General features: G+C 40.9%; 1 protein-coding gene across 3 annotated transcripts in view; it reads left to right on the plus strand.

Annotated features, from left to right (window-relative positions):
• Positions 1-22,824, plus strand: part of LOC127572255 (tetratricopeptide repeat protein 39B) — a 205,420-nt gene that overhangs the window by 140,909 nt on the left and 41,687 nt on the right. For all 3 annotated transcript variants that reach the window (XM_052019233.1, XM_052019234.1, XM_052019235.1), the window contains 5 exons: positions 6,845-6,921; positions 14,175-14,242; positions 17,004-17,068; positions 21,625-21,727; positions 21,858-21,923. In XM_052019233.1, the coding sequence (XP_051875193.1) occupies positions 6,845-6,921; positions 14,175-14,242; positions 17,004-17,068; positions 21,625-21,727; positions 21,858-21,923 (379 nt within the window). The remainder of the gene's footprint in view (positions 1-6,844; positions 6,922-14,174; positions 14,243-17,003; positions 17,069-21,624; positions 21,728-21,857; positions 21,924-22,824) is intronic.

Genomic DNA, 22,824 nt, shown 5'->3' on the forward strand with positions numbered 1-22,824 from the left:
CAGGTGCTGCCTGGAAAATGGAATCTTTGAGCCATTTTGCTTAGCTTTTTAATCAGTTAAGTATTTTATTGAATTACATGAAGAGCCAATGTGGCTAATGTTACAATTAACATCATAAGTGAAGCATATGGTGTGACAAATAGTTAGCACTGTTCACCCATATAATTTTGGCAAGTCATGTTGCAGCTGTATAAAACTTTGGTTAGGCTGCATTTAGAGTATTGTGGGCACTACAGGTCGCTGCATTACAGGAAGAATGTAGAGGCTTTGGAGAAGGTGTAGAAGAGGTTCACGAGAATGTTGCCTGGATTAGAGAATATTAGCTATAAGGAGAGTTCAGACAAACTTGGATTGTTTTCTCTGGAGCATCAGAGGCTGAGAGACAACCCACTAGAAGTCTAGATCATCTAGGAAGGTAGGCCAAGGAAATGGAGATGGCATTTAACAAAGTGTAGCATTTTGGTAAGTTAAACTTAAACAGGACTTGAACAGTAAATGGCAGGGCCATGGAGAGGGCTGTAGAACAGAGAGACCTAGTACATACTTAATACAAGTAACATAGTTCCCTGAAAGTGGCAATATAGGTAGACAGGATGTGAAGATGATGTTTGGCTCACGCCTTCATTGGTCAAGGCACTGAGTACAAGAGTTGTGACGTTGTCTTACAACTACACAATACATTGAGGGGTAAGAACTCGGAGATAGAAGGCTGGAGGAGGAGTTGTGGCTTGGAAAGAAGGATGTGTGTGAGGGCATTGGTAGATCAGAAGGAGAGAGAAAGGGACAGATGGGAAGTGAGTTACCTGAAATTGGAGAACTTAATTTCTTTCCCCTCCTACACATAGTCCATCTGCCTGTCACCTACACAGACCTCCCACTGGGCTCCTTCCCCCCACTGTTCCCATCTAGCCACTTTACTTACCTTATTTGGTTCCTCTTCACTATCAGATTTTTTATCAGATTCCATAATCTGCAGCCCTTTGTTGCCTCCACCTATCACCTTCCAGCCTTTTCTCTGCCACCTGACTCCATCTGCCAATCCACCTATCGCATGCCATCTGTTGCCCCACTCCTCCCTCTCACCTATTTATACTGGCTATCTCCCTCTACTCTTTCAGTCTAGATGATAGTCTCGACCCGAAATATCGATTGTCCATTTCCCTCCACAGATGCTGCCTGACTCACTGAGTTCCTCCAGCAACTCGTTTTGTTCCAGATTCCAGCATCTGCAGTTTCTTTGTCTCCAAGCTTCAGGAAAAGTTGCCATATATTGTTTAAAGTAAAGGAATAAGGAGTATATATGTGGAGGACAGTATGATTGCATTTGCATCTGGCCTCCTAATATTTCTAATTGTCTTGAAAGCTATGGTCACTTGGCTGTAGTGGTTGTGCAAGATAATTCTTTCCATATTCTAATATGCCATTGCCTAGAAAATATGAATGCTTTATGTTTTTAGTACAAATCATAAGTTAATGTTTCCTTATCAATGTGCTGAGGATTGGAAATCATCATGGAGAGAGAGTTTCCAACCATAAATACCATGCAATATTTGTTTTTATTTATATTATATGTTATATGTTATGAATCTTAAACTTGGCCACATTAACAAATCTTGTTTCCAGGATTTTTATCATGTCTTTTGAATTCTAAATCATTGTCCTGCTTTGTCCACACATCGCTGATCCTCGTCACTGGGTCGAATCCTAATAATCCAATTTATTAGGTTTGTGGGAACACCTTCACTTTGGTTCTTTAAGGCAGCCAAGCACCAATATGACAGGGCAAATAAAGATGAATAGCATGAGTCAACCCCAAGAATCAATTTTTTAAAAATTCAATATTTGTGTCAGTTTGAGGTTCATTGTCATTCTCCAGCATTCATTTCTTCACTTATCCTAAAAGGAGAGGCCAAGCTCTGCCATTTCTATATTCTTCACTTCTGCATTATCATATTCGTAATGATCCCATCCCATTTATAACATCTTTTTCTTTGATCTTCCTTGACTATCTGATTTTTTAGGAAAAACATTAGTCTTCTCCCTTCCCTGTCTCTTTTACTGCATTGGCAGTATTTTCAAGATGAATATACCAGGAATTCTACTACATGATATAAGTTGTGCAGTCTTTAGTATATGATTTTATTTCTTCATTTGGTCTGTATAAAACTCTTAAATCTTTTATTTTCTAGCTAAAGTATTGACATACAGTATGCATTATAATTATTCCTGGGATCTCTTGAAAATTACTGGTTAATCCCAAAATGGAAAAGAATACTTTTTGAGGCATATAAAAATAGAATACTTTCATTCTGGTTCTTTTTTAAACAGAAATGCCTTTTGTTTTTGCAAAAACCATCTGCTGGAGAAACACAGCAGCATCTGTGGGGGGAAAGGAACTGTCCACTTTTCTGGTCGAAACCATGCATCAGGAATGAGAGGGGAGATGACCAGTATGAAGAGAAGAAGGGAGTGGTGTGACAGGGGCCAGAGGTGATTGGTGGACTGAAGGGGGGGTGGTGAGTGTACGAGTGAAGGATGACTGGCTCGGTCTTCTGCACTCTTAGTCCTGATGTAGGGTTTCAATCCAAAACGTCGACAATTCGATATTGGCTGACTAAAATTCCCAAGACCGAAACTGATGGATTAGGTTTAGTTATTGAGGTGAAATAATAAGCAGTTGCAGTTCAGCAATTAAGTTGGGGAACATAATTGAGGATCTGAATCACTGCTGCTTTTCCTGTGTGCTTTAGAAATCACTCCTTTCCAACTTGAGATCAAAAACGACTGATTTACAAGAGCTCTCAGGGATAATTACACTACATTGGTCAATCACTTAGCTAGAAGATATTTGCCAAATGTGTTGAAGCTATCTTGTATAAAAAGTGAGGCATGTTGTTGAGCAGGATGGACAGCTGTCATTTGCAATTTCAGGATATTGGTTAAAGAGCGATAATCAAAGCTGTAGCAAAAGAGAAGGGCACAAAAAGGGGACATATGCCACATTCTGCCTCTTTCGCTTTGCTTGCATGCGCAATAGTCACCCTGTTAGAATTAATGCTGTTTTGAACTAAATTATATTTGAGTCTGGAACTCTTCACTTCTTGTTCGGAAAATCTACAGGCTTTTAAACAAGGCTTATGCTGGACAACCCTGACTTCACTTTCCAGCATATCATTTCAATTTAATTGTGCATTGTCATAACTTTACCTTGGTGGCTCACAAAAAAAGACCATTGCAGCTTTTATGCTTTCTAGCACCTACTGCTGAGGCAGGGTAGTTTGAGGTTAATGGGACATAGCTTGATACTAACTTGGCACAACAATCTTATGACTTTGCTTTGAAAATGATCTGAAATTGCTACCCTCCCAACATGCAGTTGTTCTAACATATGAAGGCTGTTGGTGAAAACTTTCCTTGTTTGGTAAAACAGCCAATTTTCTTGACTTTCTAGCTTTTTTTAAATCCTTAAGCTAATAATACTTTTCCTGTCCATTTAAAAAAAATTGGGTGACTTCATTATTAATTTTGCCTTATCATGTTATCAATTTATGCTTGCATGAATCACTGCTTTGAAACTCAGCAGGCTACAGGAAACTTTATTTTGGAGTTTTAATGGTTTTTTTCAAAGTAAAGGGCAGTCTGCCTAAAATTGCAATTCTAAGGGATTGAGTAGGATTTTTACGCCTGGGGTTTCCTGAAGCAAACTCGGCCATGGAGCTAGTGTAACGCATGGCAAAAGCCAATCCTACAGACACCGCTGAAAGGAAAGAAAATCAATGGATGGTGGCAAGAAACAAAGCAACATTAACCAGAGGCAGTAACCAGGCCTGTGCTTCGAAAAACTTGCCATAGCTCTTCATAAAGTAGTATGGGTCTGGTATCAAAGGAGTGAATGGCACTGGATGAGTAGTGATGGAGTTGTAGAGCAATACAGCACGGATACAGTCCCTTCGGCCCAACGAGTCCATGCTGACCGTGGTGCCCACGCAGCTAGTCCCAATTTCCTGCATTTGGCCCATATCCCTCTAAGCCCCACCCCTCCATGTACCTATCCAAGTGCTTCTTAAATGATACTATTGTACCTGCTTCAACCACTTCCTCTGGCCGCTCATTCCATATACTCACCACCTCTGTGTGAAAAAGTTACCCCTCGGGTTCCTTTTAAATCTTTCCCCTCTCACCCTAAGTTCATGCCCCCTAGTTTTGGACTCCCCTACCCTGGGGAAAAGACTGTTACCATCCATCTTATCTATGCCTCTCAAAATTTTAAACACTCCTATCAGGTCGCCCCTCATTCTCCTACATTCCAAGGAATAAAGACGTAGCCTGGCCAACCTCTCCCTTTCACTCAGGGCTTCTAGTCCAGGTAACATCCTCGTAAATCATTTCTGCACTCTTTCCAGTTTAACCACTTTCATATAACAGGGTGACCAAAACTGTACACAGTACTCCAAGTGCAGTCTCACCAATGACTTATACAACTGCAACATAATGTCCCAATTCCTGTACTCACTGCCCTGACTGATGAAGGCGAGCATGCTAAATGCTTTTTTCACCACCCTGTCTACCTGTGACACTGCTTTCAACAAACTATGCACTTGTACTCCTAGGTCCCTCTGTTCCATTACACTCCCTAGTGCCCTATCATTCATAGTATAAGTCCTATGTTGATTTGACTTTCCAAAATGCATCACCTCACAGTTATCTGTGTTGAAATCCATTTGCCACTCCTCAGCCCACTTCCCTAACTGATCAAGATCCCCCATAATCTACGATAACCTTCTTCACTATCCGCAACACCTTCTAATTTAGTGTCATTTGCAAACTTACTGATCAAGCCTTTTGTATTTGCATCCAAATCATTTACATAAATAATAAATAACAAGGGTCCCAACACTGACCCTTGCAGCACCAGTAGTCATGAATCCTACTGCCAATATGGAAAATTGTGGAAATTATCACCATAAATCTGGTAGATTGTGGATTGGCACTGGCATTTTTGTTTTAAAAACCCATTTAGTTCTTCCTTGTCCTTCAAAAAGAAACCTGCCAATCTTGCACAATCTGGCCAACAGACAGAAGTAGAAGGACTAGTCTGGACCTCTGGGTTATCCCAAAGCACTCTAAAACTAAGGAGGGAAATTTTAAAAAGGGTACTGTTGTAATGAAAGAAATGCAGCCATTCAGTTATGACTTCAGCTCTACTACCTGCCAACAGTAGAGTATATCGAAATAATTTTGTCCGGGTCTTGAGAGCAAAACAAAAGGAGATGCAAAATGGATTCCTCATTCAATATCTGCCCATCATTGGACATATGGTAGGTGGCTCCATGTTGAGAACTACAGTGTGGAGCCTCTGTGATATGATAGTCTGAGGAAGATGCATTTATGAAGTGCATCTCTGTATACAATGGGAAAGGTGATTTACATTCAGATTTGTTTCAAGTGGTAGTATTATACAAAGTGGTGGTGGATAACTCTTTGCAAAATTTACTTTCCAAAATATGTTCTTGAGCTCCAGGTATTGCTGGCAAGGCTGGAGCTTACAGAGATTCCTTATTGCCCTTTAGGAAGGGGTAGTGGGGCATATTCTTGAGTCTCTAGGTTGTGTGGTTAAGGTCAAGTCACAATGCTGTTCAGCAAGGTGTTCCAGGATTTGAATCAAGCAATCATGAAATATTGACAATAAGGTCCAAATCAAAATAATGTGTGCCATGATGAGTTGCCCTGAAAAGACCATTTTCACATTTTCCTACTGCCCAGCTAAAGGTCAGAGGTTTGAAATGCACTACCTGAGAGCCTCGAAGAGGCACTGCAGTGCACCAAGTAGATGACACAGACAGCAGCTACAATATGGCAGTTTTCTGCAAAAGTTGATGTTCAAGCTATGAACTTGATTGTTACCTTTGAATTAAAAGTGTTCCTGAATAGAAATCTTCCATTGGACTCCATTGGCAATGATTTGATGAGCTCTTGGAAATTTTCACACAATGAGATAGGATGACCCTTATTCTGACGTGGGTTCACCTAAGCTTCTTGATAATAACAAATCACTTAGGCTACATTGCTTTACAATGCTCTTTTACAATGCCCAGTGCTTCATCTATGTCCATTTTGCTAAACTGATGTTCTTCAATAATTCACTTATTTAAAGCATTAATGCTACTTTGATTTGATTGTATTAATTAATTCAAGTTTCTGTATATAAACTAATGGTGCAAAAAATAAATTTGTACCCTCTTTGGAACGGATCAAAAATAATTTTTGCCCACTGACCCCTACTGCAAATTAATATAGAAGCACTTCAGGGAGTCAGAGCCATCACTCAGGATCCAATGTTGGAATGGCATCCTCATTTACATTCCAAATCCTAGCAATGGACAGTGCACCCAAACTCATGACTCCAGCACTTAGGTAGTAAGGGAAGATTACCTCCTTTGTGTTTCTCTCCAAGGCATACACTGTTCTAACTTGAACGTATATCAACTTCATTACCAGTTCAAAATTCTGGAACACTCTAAATAGATAGCATTGCTGGAGCACCTTGACCTCCTCCTTAAGCCACAACTACCACCTGGATGGCATCTAGAGGTTGATAATAAGTGCACTTTTTGATAAGATGCCATGTCCTGAGAACAAATAATAATAACTGGACTTGGAAAGGAGAACTGTGTGCAATTTTGGAAAAAAAAACTGTGAAAACCAGATCTTGAATTCTGAAAAATAAATTACTTTTACTAAAAATGAGCAAAAGTCATTCTTTTGTAAAAATTAAGTCTAGTTTAAATCATAACTGATTGCTGCATCAAACCTGTTAATAATCTTAAAAAAAAATTTTGTCCAGATTTCGGAAGAAAAATTCTGTTGTGGAGTCGTTATCGCACTTAATTTCAAAACAAGGGGCTGACCAACTGACAGAAGGTACAGTAAATTCTTGGTTAAATATGTTAAACACTACCAGGTGTTGTGAAGTTTGAGTGGTGATTTGGTACTTTAGTAATATAATAATAAGGGACTATGAGTGTGCAGCATCCAGAAGAGTAGTGAGTAATTGAGAATAGTAATATGCCATTGTGGAATTTATTAAGGATTTGGAGTGATGAAGATATTCAGAATAATGGAAGAAATAGGCAGAGAGAATGCATCAATGCTGATAGAGAATAATCTGTATAGCAAGAAGAAAATGAGTAAAAGTTTTGCAGAAGTTGGTATGTGGGTGAAAGTTTAATGAACAATTAGAGGGAAATAATGTATATGTAAGAGAGAATAGTGAGTGTAAATGGAGGTAAATAGAATTAGATGAACAAATAGGTAGTCAGATTTTTTTTCCCATGACAGGAGTATCATAAACAAGCAGGCATAAGTTAGGATGAAAGGAAGGAGTTTTAGATGGGAAAGTGTTTACACAGAGAGTGGTTGATATTTGGAACTCACTGCATAGGAGGTGGTGGAGTCAGACGTTTAAGGGACATCTAGAAAGGTATTTAAATAGGGAGGGAAAAGAAGGATATGGGCCTAAAGCAGGAAAATCGGATAAGTATAGATGAGCAAAAAGATAGGCATTGGCATGGCCGTCTGAAGGACCTGTTTCAGTGTTGTACAATTCTATGAAAGTAGAATGTGAGCTTCAGCTTAGGAAGACAAGAATTATCCAATCTAATTCATAAGAGACTTTAGATGGTGTGTACTTAGCAAGGATAAAGGATAGAAATAGGTGAGATACTGAATGTGTACTTCACACCAGTATTCACCAAGGAGAAGGACATGGAGGATAGTGAGATCAGGGAGAGGTATGCTGATATTCCAGGGCATGTTAATATTAAGAAGGAGAAAATATTGGGTCTTCAGAAGAACACTAAGGTGGATAAGTTTCCATGGCCTGATGAGATCTATCCCAGGCAATTGAGAGAGGCAAGAGAGAAGATTGATGGGGCCTTGACAGAGATCTTTATATCCTCCTTAGCCACAGGAAAGGTCCAAGAAGACTGAAGAATCGCCAAATCGATGATTCTTAGGGATAGAATTTACTCACATTTTTAAAAGCATGGACATTAGGGATAGCCAGCATGGCTTTGTGTTGGGGAGGTCACGTTTTATAAATATTTAAGTTTTTTGAGGAGGTGATGAAAATGATTGATGAGGGTGGGGCTGTAGATGTTGCATACATGGACTTCAGTAAAGTGTTGGACAAGGTCCATCGTGGTATGCTGATCCAGAAGATGAGGGCATATGGGAACCATGGAGACTTAATAGATTGGATTCAAAATTGGCTTAGCCATAGAAGACAGAGGGTAGTGGTGGAAGGGTGTTTTTCTGACTGGTGTGACCAGTGATATTCCACAGGGATCAGTGTTAGGACCTCTGTTGTTTGTGATGTATACAAATGATTTGTCGAAAATGTAGGTGGGCTGAGTAATAAGTTTGCAGATGACACAAAGATTGGTGGACATTGATAGTGAGGAAGGTTGTCAAAAGATTTAGCAGGATATAGATCAGTTAGAAATATGGACGGAGAAATGGCAGATCGAGGTTAATCCAGACAAGTGTGAGATGTTGCACTTTAGGAGCTCAAACGTAAGAAGAAGCTATGCAGTAAATGGCAGGATCCTTAGGAGCATTGATGTACAGAGGGATCTTGGGATACAAGTCCATAGCTCCCTGAAAATGGCAACACAAGCAGATAGTGTGGTGAAGTACATGTTCAGCATTCTTGCCTTCAGCAGTCAAGAAATTGGGTAGAAACATTGGCAAGTTGCATTACAGCATATTTGGCGTATTGTGGGCAGTTATAGAACATAGAAAACCTACAGCACAATTCAGGCCCTTCGGCCCACAAAGCTGTGCCGAGCATGTCCCTACCTCGGAAATTACTAGGCTTACCTATAGCCCTCTATTTTTCTCAGCTCCATGTACCTATCCAAAAGTTTCTTAAAAGACCCTATCGTTTCCGTTTCCACCACCGTTGCCGGCAGCCCATTCCACGCAATCACCACTCTCTGAGTAAAAAAAAACTTAACCCTAACATCTCCTCTATACCTACTCCCCAGCACCTTAAACCTGTGTCCTCTTGTGGCAACCATTTCAGCCCTGGGGAAAAGCCTCTGACTATCTACGCGATCAATGCCTCTCATCATCTTATAAACCTCTATCATGTCCCCCCTCATCCTCTGTCGCTCCAAGGAGAAAAGGCCAAGTTCCCTCAACCTGCTTTCATAAGGCATGCCCTGCAATCCAGGCAGCATCCTTGTAAATCTCCTCTGCACCCTCTCTATGGCCTCCACATCCTTCCTGTAGTGAGGCGACCAGAACTGAGCACAGCACTCCAAGTGGGGTCTGACCAGTGTTCCATATAGCTGCAACAATACCTCTCGGCTCCTAAATTCAATCCCCCGATTGATGAAGGACAATACACCATATGCCTTCTTAACCACAGAGTCAACCTGTGCAGCCGCTTTGGACTTGGACCCCAAGATCCCTCTGATCCTCCACACTGCCAGGAGTCCTACCATTACTCTGCCATCATATTTGACCTACCAAAATGAACCACTTCACACTTATCTGGGTTGAACTGCATCTGCCACTTCTCAGCCCAACTTTGCATCCTATCTATGTCCCACTGTAACCTCTGACAGCCCTCTATACTATCCACAACACATCCAACCTTGGTGTCATCCGCAAACTTGCTAACCCATCCCTCCACTTCTTCATCCAGGTCGTTTATAAAAATCACAAAGAGTAAGGGTCCCAGGACAGATCCCTGAGGTACACCACTGGTCACCGACCTCCATGCAGTATACGACCGTTCAACAACCACTCTTTACCTTCTGTGGGCCAGCCAGTTCTGGATCCACATTGCAATGTCCCCTTGGATCCCATGCCTCCTTACTTTCTCAATGAGCCTTGCATGGGGTACCTTATCAAATGCCTTGCTGAAATCCATATACACTACATCTACTGCTCTCCCTTCATCGATGTGTTTAGTCACATCCTCAAAAAATTCAATCAAGCTCGTAAGGCAGGACCTGCCCTTGACAAAGCCATGCTGACTATCCCTGATCATATTATACCTCTCCAAATGTTCATAATCCTTCTCCATCAGTTTACCAACCACTGAGGTAAGAATCACTGGTCTATAATTTCCTGGGCTACCTCTCCTCCCCTTCTTGAATAAGGGAACAACATCCGCAAACCTCCAATCTTCAGGGACCTCTCCCGTCTCCATCGATAATGCAAAGATCATTGCCAGAGGCTCTGTAATCTCCTCCCACAGCAGCCTGGGGTACATCTCATCCGGTCCCGGCGACTTATCTAACTTGATGCTTTCCAAAAGTTCTAGCACCTCCTCTTTCCTAGCATCCACATGCTCAAGCTTTTCAGCCTGCTGCAAGTCCTCACTACAATCACCCAGATCTTTTCCCGTAGTGAATACTGATGTAAAGTATTCATTAAGTACCTCCGCTATTTCTTCTGGATCCATACACACTTTCCCACTACTGCACTTGATAGGCCCTATTCTTTCGCATCTTATCCTCTTGCTATTCACGTACTTGCAGAATGCCTTGGGGTTTTCCTTAATCCTGCCTGCCAAGGCCTTCTCATGACCCCTTCTGGCTCTCCTAATTTCCTTCTTAAGCTCCTTCCTGTTAGCCTTAAACTTTTCCAGATCTTTGACATTACCTAACTCTCTGCACCTTTTGTAAGCTTTTCTTTTCTTTTCCTTTTGACTAGGTTTATTATAGCCTTTGTACACCACAGTTCCTGTATCCACTCGTGACTCCCCTGTTTCATTGGAACATGCCTATGCAGAACTCCACCCAAATATCCTCAAATATCCTCAAATATTTGCCACATTTCTTCCGTACTTTTCCCTGAGAACATCTGTTCCCAATTTAAGCTTCCAATTTCCTGCCTGAGAGCTCATAATTCCCTTTACTCCAAGTAAACACCTTTCTAGTCTGTCTGCTCCTATCTCTCTCCAATGCTATCGTAAAGAGATAGAATTATGATCACCATCTCCAAAATGCTCTCCCACTAAGAGATCTGACACCTGACCAGGTTCATTTCCCAATACCAAATCAAGCACAGCCTCTCCTCCTGTAGGCTTATCTACATATTGTGTCAAGAATCCTTCCTGAACACACTTAACACACTCCACCCCATCTAAACCCCTCACTGTCTGGAGATGCTAATCAATGTTTGGGAAATTAAAATCTTCCATCACAACAACTCTGTTATTATCACATCTTTCTAGGATCTGCTTCCCTATCTGCTCCTCAATGTCCCTGTTACTATTGGGTGGCCTATAATAAACATGCAGTAAAGTTATTGACCCCTTCCTGTTCCTAACCTCCACCCACAGAGACTCCGTAGACAGTCCCTCCATGACATCCACCTTTTCTGCAGCCGTGACATTATCTCTGATCAACAGTGCCACCTCCCCACCTCTTTTGCCTCCCTCCCTGTCCTGCCTGAAACATCTAAAACCCGGCACTTGAAGTAACCATTCCAGTTCCTGAGCCATCCAAGTCGCCACATTACAGGGTGGATGTGAATGCTTTGGAGAGGGTGCAAAAGAAGTTTACCAGGATGTTGCCTGGATTAGAGAGTATTAGCCATGAGGAGAGGTTGGACAAACATGGATTGTTTTCTCTGGAGTTTCAGACTCTGAGGGGTGACCTGACATAAATATATAAAATTATGAAAGGCAGAGATAGGGTAGACAGTATGAGTCTTTTCCCAGTGTGGAAATGTCAAATACCAGAGGGCATGGCTTGACACGTGAAGGGAAAAGTTTAAGGAGATTTGCAAGGTTCTCGTTCAGTGATAGGTGCCTGGAATGTGCTGCCAGGGGAGGTGGTAGAAGCAGATATCCATAGCAACATTTAAGAGGCACGTTTAACAAGCACATGAACAGGCAGGAGGTGGAGGGATATAGACGATGTGCAGGCTGATGGGATTAGTTTAAATTGGCATTAGTTAAGTTGGTCAGCACAAACATCGTGGGCCGAAGGGCCTGTTCCCGTGCTGTACTGTTCTAAATTCACTAAGGTTTAAAAAAAACAACAGATTTTTTTAAACTTAAAATAAAATGGCATTATTGTTTGTCATTAATTATACTTGTATTCACTTGTGCTGTATTACTTAAGCAATTGAAAACTGAGACCTGTTAGTTACTCATTTCATCTGCTGATATTGATATGGTGATATTTAATAGTGATTATCATGATCAAAACTGACTCAAGCTGAGGAGTAAATGCAGCACACAAATAATCAATAAATCCCAGCTAGCATATTTCCTAGTTTCAGCCTTTTTAGTGGTGTAATCTTTTTGTGGTAAAACTGCAATATCTTCAGAAAATAAATCACATGTTAAACTTGACTCTGGGTTAATTGATAAAACAAGCAAATACACCTCATGACCATGGCAGTGCATATACTGCCTTTAGTATCAAAATCAATTTATGCCACTGATTGATGTAAAAATGACCCCTTCTAAGATTGTTTGGCATCCTAGAATGTGAACATTGAGGGCAAATAAGTACAAGCCCTAGAGCCCAACTGGCACATGCCAACCAAGATTCCCATGTAAGTTAATCATATTTGCCCGCGTTTGGCCCATATCCCACTAAACCTTTTTTATCCATGTACCTGTCCAGGTTTTCTTTAAATGTTGTTAATGTACCAGTTCCCCTGGTAGCTCATTTCATATACTGACCACCCTCTGGGTGAAAGAATTGCCCCTCAGGTTCCTATTAAGGTTCTCACCTTCTCACCCTAAATGTCCCCTAGTTCTTTATTCCCCAACCCTGGGAAAAAGACTGTGCCCATTCACCCTATCTATGCTCCTCATGATTTTATACACCCCTATGAGATTACCCCCACTCTCCTATGCTCCAATGAATGAAGTCCCAACCTGCTTAACCTCTCTCCATAACTTAGTCCCTCAAGTCCCGGCAACTTCCTTGTAAATCTCCTCTGATCTCTTTCCAGCTTAATGACATCTTTCCTATAACAGAGTAACAAAAACTGAACATAGTATTCCAAATGCGACCTCACCAACATCTTGTACAACTGCAACATAACGCCCCAACTTCTGTACTCAATGCCCTGACTGATGAAGGCCAGTGTGCCAAAAGCCGCCTTCACCACCCTGTCTACCTGTGATGCCATTTTTAGGGAACTATGTACTTGTACTCTTGGATCACTTTCTTCTACGACATTCCCCAGGGCCCTACCATTCACTGTGGAAGTCTTGCCCTCGTTTGTTTTCCCAAAATGCAGCACCTTGCACTTATCCATATTAAACTCCATTTGCCATTCCTTAGCCCTCTTACCCAGCTGATCAAGAGCCCTCTGTATTTCCTGATAACCATCTTCACTGTCTACAACACCACCTATTTGCAGTGTCATCTGCAAACTTACTCACCTTGCCTTGTACATTCTCATCCAAGTCATTTATAAGATGACAATTAGCAATGGGCCTAGCCCAGACCCCTGGGAATACCACTAGCCATGGGCCTCCAGTCCGAAAAACAACCTTCCACCATCACTTTCTGTTTCCTACCATCAAGCCAACTCTGTATCCAATTAGCTAACTCTCCCTGGATCTCATGCAATCTGACTTTCCATAGCAGCCTACCAATGTGGAACCTTATCAAAGGCTTTATTGAAATAAATGTAGGCTACGCCTACCACCCTGCCCTCATCAACCTTCTTGGTTACTTCTTCAAAAAAAAACTCAATCAAATTCGTGAGACATGATCCACGCACAAAACCGTGCTATTTCTAGTCAACCCCTGTCTTTCCAAATGCATGTACATCTTATCCCTCAGATGCCCCTCTATTAACTTACCTACCTTGGATATTAGGCTTATTGGTCTATAGTTCTCAGGTTTTTCTTTGCAGTCCTTCTTAAATAAAAGCATAGCATTAGCCAACCTCCAGTCTTCCAGCACTTCAGCTGTAGCTAACAATGATGCATATGTGTCAGCCAGGGCTCCTGCAATTTCTTCTCTCGCTTCCCACAGTGTTCTTGGATATACTTGATCAGGCCCTGGAGCATTATCTACCTTCATACATTTTAAGAGATCCAGCACCTCCTCTGCTTAATTTATCTTAAAATTATTTTAGCTGGCACTTTAATGGCTGATATTCTTAATTATATTGTTCTTTAGAGGAGATGCATGCAGAGATGTGCTACGCTGAATGTCTACTTCAGAAGGCAGCTCTGACATTAGTACAGGTAAGAAACCACTTCTGTACTGAAACTTGTGCCTTTATATAAGAAAGGCTGCAAAGAAACACCTGGGAGCTATAGACCAGTAAGCCTAAGATCTATAATAGGTAAATTTCTGGAAATTAGCATGTTCCTGTGAGGATGAAAGCTAAGGACGTCAAGGTTTGGGAACCCTGGATGAGAAGAGATATTGCAGAAAGAGAACGGAAGCATGTGTAAGATTTAGGAAGCTGAAATCAGACAAGGCCCTTGAGGAACATAAAAGAAACGGGAAGGTCTAAAGCAAAAACTTAGGATGGCTAAAAGGAGCCATGAAATGTTGAAAATTGGGAAGTGGGATTAAGAAAAATCTGAGGCATTTTATACATTTATTAGGAGCAAGAGGGTAACTAGGGAAAGGGTAGGTCCACTCAAGGGTAAAGGAGGGAATTTATGCACAGATCCACTGGAAGTGGGTGAGGTTCTTAATGAGAACTACACATCGGTATTCACAAAGGAGAAGGTTATGAGCGATTGTGATATTAAGGAGGGATATGTTGATATTCTAGGGCATGTTCAATATTAAGAATGAGCAGGTGTTGGCTGTTTTGAAAAACATCAAGCTGGATGAGTCCCCAGGGCCTGATGGGGATCTATCACAGGACAATGAGGAAAGCAAATTAGGATAACAGCTGGAGCCTTGACTGAGATCTTTGTATCTTCTTTACCTACGATCAAGGTCCCAGAAGACTGGAGAATTGTTTCATTTTTTAAGGAGAGCATTGGGACAAAGCATGAAATTATAGGTTGGTAAGGAAATCATTGGAGAAGATCCTTAGGAACAGGATTTACTTGCATTTGGTAAAACATGGGTCTATTAAGGATCGTCAGCATGACTTTGTGCAGGAGAGTCCTGTTTCAAAAATTTGATTGAGTTTTTTGAAGAAGTGACAAAGATGATTGATAAGGATAGGGCAGTGGATATTTTCTACGTGAACTTTAATAAAACATGGTAGGCTTATTCTGAGGATGCATGGGATCCACGGTGACTTGACCATTTGGAGGTCCATGACTAGTAGGGATCCATACTGGGACTTCTGTTGTTTGTGATATCTATATCTATATATATATATATTTATATAGTATATATAATATATAAATGACTTGGATGAAAGTGTGGATGGGTGGGTTAGTAGGTTTGCAGATGACTTAAAGATTGGTGACGTGGGTAGTGCAGAAGGTTGCCAAAGGATACAGCACAATACAGATCAATTGCAGATATGGGTGGAGAAATGGCAGATGGAGTTTAAATCCAGGCAAGTGTGAGGTGTTGACTTTGGGAGATTAAACGTAAAGGGAAAGTACGCAGTTAATGGAAGGACCCTTAACGGTGGTGATGGACAGAAGGATCTTGGGGTCCAAGTCCATAGCTCCCTGAAAGTGTCCGTACGTAGGGTGGTAAAGAAAGTGTATGGCATGCTTACCTTCTCAAAGCATTGAGTTCAAGAGTCAGGAAGTTATGTTGCAGCTTTATAAAACTCTGGTTAGACAGCATCTGGAGTATTGAATTCAATTCTCGTTGCCCCATTATAGGAAGGATGTGAGGTTATGGAGAGCGTGCATAAGAGGTCAAATGTAAGATGAAAGTGTACAGTAGATGGCAGGACCCTTAGGATATTAATGTACAGAGGGATATGTGGGTACAAATACATAGCTCCCTGAAAGGGGCAACACATGTGGATCAGGTGGTAAAGAAGTGGTAGGACATACTTGCCTTCATTGGTTGGGGCATCGGCTATAAATGTTGGCTAGTCATGTTGCACCTGAATAAAACTTTGGTTTGGCCACATTTGGAGTATTGTATATAATTCTGGTAGCCACACTATAGGAAGGATATGGAGGATTTGGAGAGGGTGCAGAAGAGATTTAGGAGGACGTTGCCTCGATTGGAGCGCATTAGCTATAAGGAGAGGTTGGACAAGTCGATTGTTTTCTGTGGAGCATTGGAGGCTGAGAGGGTGAAATGATAGAAGTGTATAAATTTATGAGAGGGCTACATAGGGTATATAGTCAGAATCTTTTTCCCAGGAAGGAAGTGTAAAGTACTAGAGAGCATAGCTCTATGGTGAGAGGGAGGATGTTGAAAAGAGATTTTTTTTTACACAGAGAGTGGTAGGTGCTTGGAACTTGCTCGCAGGGCAGGTGGCAGAAGCAGATATGATAGCAATGTTTTAGAGGCATTTAGACAGGTTCAAGAACAGGCAGGGAGTAGAGGTATTTTGACTATGTGCAGGGAGGTGTGATTAGTTTAACATGGCATCATGGTCAGCACAGGCATGTTGGGCTGAAGGGCCTGTTCCTGTGTGTATTTTTCTATGTTTCTTCATTTAAGCACAAAAATCAGGCAGTGACAGACCATAAAAATGAAGAATAAACTCTGTAGTGGTGTTACTCAGGCAATCTTCAATATTGCTCTCTTTTAATATTGGCCTAAAATTACAATTTTTTAAGATGTGGCCTTTGAATATAAAGAGGAAGAATGATGAGTATCTGTAGAACAGAGGCTTTCTTAGAGTCAATTAATCTTTTTTATAGGCTTGTTTGTGCAGTTTGAAATATTGCTTGTATGGGTTTTAAATCAGAGGAGGATAGGATTTATGAGTTAAATTTCATCCTCCATGTGGTGCTGGTGTACATTAGGCCCTTAATGTTGATGCCTTTTGAATTGTGTCCGGTGTTTAATAGAATGAGTTTTTTTTTCTCTCTCTAATCCTGTGATTCATTCTAGGATGAAAATATGATTAACTTTATTAAAGGAGGAATCAAAATCCGAACAAGTTACAACATTTACAGGTAACAGCTTCTGCCTTCTCTCATCCTTAATAAGAAGACTTGTGCTAATTCCCAATGCCATTGTCCTGCGTGTGGAACTAAGCCAAACCTTCTGGGGGCTATCCAGTACTGCTGATGCTATGTGAACATTTACATAGGTAGACTTTCCTCACAGGTCAAGTTTGGTCAGAATGTTCACAGCACATATTGGTGCTTTTTTTGTCCATCTTCTCAACCACCAGATGTTCCCAGCTGTGCATTTCTAGTTCCAGGAGGCAATATCAGGAACTTTCCTGGCTGAGGGTAACGGGCAGGCCAAATTTGAAGGGTACCTGACAGAAGTCATTGACATCACTGGTGCCATGACAGAAAAAGGGCTCTCTCACTGCTGCTAACCAGCTGCTGACTGCTTCCCTCTCTACATTCACCCACCCACCAGCTCACCAGTTGCAGTTCCTTTCAGCTGGAGTGAACCCAGTCCCCAACAAATGGTAACCCTCCCCACCCCATCTTTGGTCCTGACAGCCATATCACACAAGGCTAGCAGCTTTCCCACAGAATAAAATTGCAGGAGCTGCAGCTGCTTGTCTAATACTGCCTAGTATCAGCAGGCTGTAACTGACTGGGGAACTGCAAGTGGATGGTGGGCATTGACAGCCAAGGTGGTGGGTGGCTGAGTGAGGCGACAGGCACCAACAACTTGAATCCACCCCTCCCCAGCTTCTGGTAAAATACACAACCCACCAAAAGGTGGTGGCAACCTATAGTTAAGAACTTCTAAATCTAAGTATATTACAAAAAAAAACAATTTTGACTCAATTTGCCACTTTCCTTTGGATTTTAAGGGCTTTCATTTTACACACTAGTCAGCCACGTAGAGTCTTGACAAAGGCCTTGCCGAAATCCATGAAGACTACAATAAACATGCTTCCGTCCTCAATTTGCATGCAACCATCATTGTTATGAGCTCATAGAAACTGATGATTTGATTTTACCCTCCTTTAACATATCCATGATGACTGACCTTGAATTATCTGTGCCTTTGGAAAAAGGACTATTGAAACCAACCCTCAGAATGTTTCTAGTATTTGCCTAGCATTGAGTTTAGGCTAACTGATCTACAACTAAATATCCTAACCATGTCAACAATCCCTATGTTCTCCAGGACCATATCTGTAGCCGTGGAGGATCTGAAAATGCTCTTCCCTGCTTCCTAGTAACCTGGGATATATTTCACATGGGCCTGGCAATTTATGTATCTTCTTTCAAAAATGCTTACTTTTCCTCCCTCTCATGTGTTTGTTCCATTAAGTATTTCACATTCCTCCTTTCCTTCTTTTGAAGACAGATGGAAAGTATTCATTAAGGACTGTATCCACGTCTTGTGGCTCCAGACTCTGGTTATATTCCTGAACTCTGATGGAACTTACTCTTCCCTTAGTTATTCTCTTATTATTCAGATATTTGTGTATTTATAAAACATCTTTGAGGTTTCCTTGTGTTTACTTTCCAATTGTTTATTTCATACCCTCAGATTTCATTTTTTTTCCATTATGGAATAAAGTCTTTAACTTCCATTCCTTCTTTGACTTCCATTCCTCTAACATGCACTTCAAGAACTTGTTTTCCAATCCACTTTCTCTGAATCAAATCTCAACCAAGTAAAATTGATCTTCTCCCTGAATATCAACATTTACTCCTGGCCTATCTTTGTCCCCTTTCATCACAACATCTAACTAACATATAATCACTGCCCTTGAAACACTTCCTCACTGATGTCCCTTGTACCTCCCCAGCTTCATTCCCTAAAAAAACATCTCCAGAACTTCAACTTCTCTCAATAAGGTTACTACATATGATCTGAAAATCTTCTCCTGAGTGTATGTTATGAATTCTGTGCCCTTCTACATGGATTCTATCTCAGATAATTTGACCTCAGACCTTGTGATGAATATAAATAATTTGGATGAAAATGTGGGTGGGCTGATTAGTAAGTTTGCAGATGACACAAATTGGTGGAGTTGTGGATAGTGAGGAAGGTTTTCACAGGATTCAGCAGGATATGGATCAGTTGGAAATATGAGCAGAGAAGTGGCAGATGGAGTTTAATTTGGACAAGTGTAAGGTGTTGTACTTTGGGAGATCAAATTCAAGAGGAAAATTTGCAGATCCCTTAGGAGCACTAATGTACAGAGGGATCCTAGGGTGTATATATTCAGCCCATAGTTGCCTGAAAGTGGCAACTCAAGTAAATAAAGGTGGTAAAGAAGACATTGGGTAGACCTTCCTTCATTGGTTGGGGCATTTAGTATAAAAGTAAGGAAGTCATATTCTGTATAAAACTTTGGTTAGGCCACATTTAGAATGTTGCCAATTCAATACACCCTTTGATAAAACACACCAGACAATGCATTTGCCTAACAACTATACTTCTTTATTAATCACAGTTGATTCAAACAACTCAAAGGTTCACCACATAGTTTCAAACAAAACTCATTAACCCTTTAGTTTCACAATTATTTTAGTTACTCTCACAACTCTTTACTTTCACAACTTCCAAAACCCACTACCTGTATTCAGATATCACCCATCCTTGTTGAATATGGCCGGGGTTGGATCTTAGCAAGTTCTTCTGAGTCACTGACTGAGGGTCATCTTCTTCAGTGGTTGGTATCCGGAGTCACTGGTGTTGGTCATCTCATAAGGCACTTTTTTTTTAAACGTCTCTTCGTGTACCCTCCCATACATTGCTTAGTTCTTTATTGCCTTTATACATCCTTAAGTCCAATCCTTATCCGTACAAGCATGTGTTTCCTTAACTTCTTCAAATTGCTGCTGGTGCCATCCTACAAATATTTTAACCGTTTGGCTCCTAAATTATCCGAGTGTTTATTTGAGATTTGTAATCTATCAATTGTCCTTTTCCACAAGATGTCAGGTCTCAAGGTGGGATTAGTTTAAATTGGCATCATGGTCAGCACAGACACTATGGGCCAAAAGGCCTGTTCCCGTGCTGTATTGTTTTATGTTCCAAAGCCACCAGATTGTTGTAAAACTCATCTTGCTCACTAATGACCTTGGGCAGGAAACCTGCCTCCATTACCCAACTAGTTGTTTCCATTTTCTGTCTTTCCCAGTTTTAATGAAGGGTCTTCAACCAGAAAGGTTAACTCTGTTTCTCTTTTCATAGATGCTGCCTGATCCACTGAGCATTTCCAGCATTTTCTGTTTTTATTCTATGTAAATACAAGTCTAATTGCCTTTCTTTCTGATGTGCAGATAGATAGATGTTGACAGATGGACAGTGGGAAGTGGGTAACTGCTGTTTGAGCTGTTTCATGAGTAACCTTATTCCGTCATTTGGTCAGTTGTTTGTTGATGACCATCAGATGGAAAGATTCAAGCTCTGTGATTTGGATTTTGAGCAGCAGCTAGCACCAATGTAATCCATTTGTGAAGCTAAAATGATGAGTGCTAGAATATTTCAGGAAGGTGCTGATGAGTGAACAACTTTCAGCCCATTCACAACTCCTCAGACAATGAAGCAACTCATCCTTGATGCAATATTCAGGTACGGGCTGACAAAAAGCAAGTAACATTGTGACACACAAGTAGCAGGCAATGATCATCTCCAACAAGAAAGAGTCCAACCATCTGCCCTTGGCGTTATCTATTGCCATGTTCCTCAATCTGCCATCAATGCCACAGGGTTCATTATTGACAAGGAACTAGCCACATATATATATTTTGGCTACCTAAGCAGATTGGAGGCTGGGTATCCTGCAGTGACTGACATGTCTCCTAACTCCCCAGTGCCCTTCTTCAATTCAGAAGTATGATAAAATGCTCTCCACTTGCCTTGTTGAGTTCTGCTTCAACAAAATTCAAAACTCCCAACACCAAAGCAACACATTTGATTTGTGTATAATTCACCACCCTAAGCTTTCACTCCCTCCTCCTGATGTTGCTACATTGTGAACATCCATAAAATGCAATGCTCTGGCAGCGCCTCCCTAAACAATGATCTCCACCATAATAAAGAACAAGGGCAGCAGATGGACACCACCACCTGTAGGTTGTTTCCAATTGGAAAAGATGTTCCTTTATTATAGATGGGTCTAAATTCTAGGAATCCTTAGACAACAGCGCTGAGACTGACAAATAGATTACAACAATTTACAATGATATCCTCCCATTGTCAATTTAAGATGGGGAATAAATTCTCACATTGCCAGGATCATCCCTGTTCTATAAGCGAATAAAAAGAAAGGAAAAAATTAATTGAAAGTTAAAAGGAGAAACTCCTTCCAGATGAAAGATAGAAATCCTTACTGGAAGAAAGGCCTTCATCCTGAAAGTATTTTCTATTATGATTTTCATTTTTAATGAGGACAGTTAAAAATGAACCAGTGTGTATTTAACCCAACAGGGATACCAACTGTTATGTAGTTTAAAACCTGGTTAATTTAGGATGAAACAGCTTTGGAATTGATGGTTTGGACTCTGGGTCATGGTTAAAGATTATTTATTTTTAGTTTCACTTGCTTACCATGCAAATATTTGATCTATTTGTTAAGGGAATGCCAACAGATTGTACAGATGACACAGGATCGAGTCAAGACTGATGTCTATTGCCAGTTTGAAGGTGGTGTCAAATTAGGGATTGGAGCTTTTAACCTGGTATGTTACACTGTTACACTCATTACACTGGAGCTGCCCATCACTATAAACTGCAGAAATACTTTTGCCGCTTAAGTTAATTGCTTGACTATCATGTTGAACTAAAATGTTCTCTTTACCTCCCAACCAGATGCTATCTTTGCTACCCTTGAGAATTCTTCGACTACTTGAATTTATCGGATTTTCGGGTAATCGGGTATGTATAAATAAATGTATTTGTTGGAAATTAAATAGTTGTACTCTTCTAGTCTTAAGATTCACCATTAATTTCTCCACAGTCATAGAGAGATACAGCACAGAAACAAGCCCTTTAGCTCACCAAGTCCATGCTGATTGTCAACCACCCATTTACTCTAATCTTATGTTAATTCCATTTTTATTCTCTTCACTTTCTCATAAACTCCCTTAAGGTTCTACCATTCAGCTACACACGAGGGACAATTACAGTTAACCTACCAACCCACACATCTTTGAGATGTTGGAAGAAACCGAGGTACCTGGAGGAAACCCACACAGGGAAAACATGCAAACTCCACACAGACAGCACCCAAGGTCAGGATTGTGAGGAAATGGCTCTAATAACTGTGCCACAAGGTCCATGGTTTGTGCATTCAGCTTCTCAGTTGCATTTGGACATCACCATCTACTGGCAAATTGCAGTAGTGCTCAAATTTAAACAGACAATCAATTTTATTATTGACCTGGAATTTAGTTGCCATTTTCAATGCAGCATTAGCATTGCAACTGGCTGTGCTGAGTAAATTTAGGATTAAGTAGAACCTAGAACAGTAGAGCACAGGACAGACCTTTTGGCCCAAAATGTTGTGCCAAACTAATTAAGCCAATTACTCCTAATTAATTTAATCCCTCTTCTCCACACATTGACCATATCCCAGCCTTATCTGCATATTCATGTGCCTACCTAAGAGTCTCTTAAACGCTCCTATGCTATCTGCCTCTACCACCATCCCTGGCAGTGCATTTCAGGCCCCCACCACTCTCTGTGTAAAAAAAAATATTAAAAATGTACTTTCCACCTGTCACCTTAATACATGACCTCTAGTACTGGACATTTCAATCCTGGGAAAAAGATACTA

This window comes from Pristis pectinata, chromosome 7, assembly GCF_009764475.1.
Source record: "Pristis pectinata isolate sPriPec2 chromosome 7, sPriPec2.1.pri, whole genome shotgun sequence".
Lineage (NCBI taxonomy): Eukaryota > Metazoa > Chordata > Chondrichthyes > Rhinopristiformes > Pristidae > Pristis > Pristis pectinata.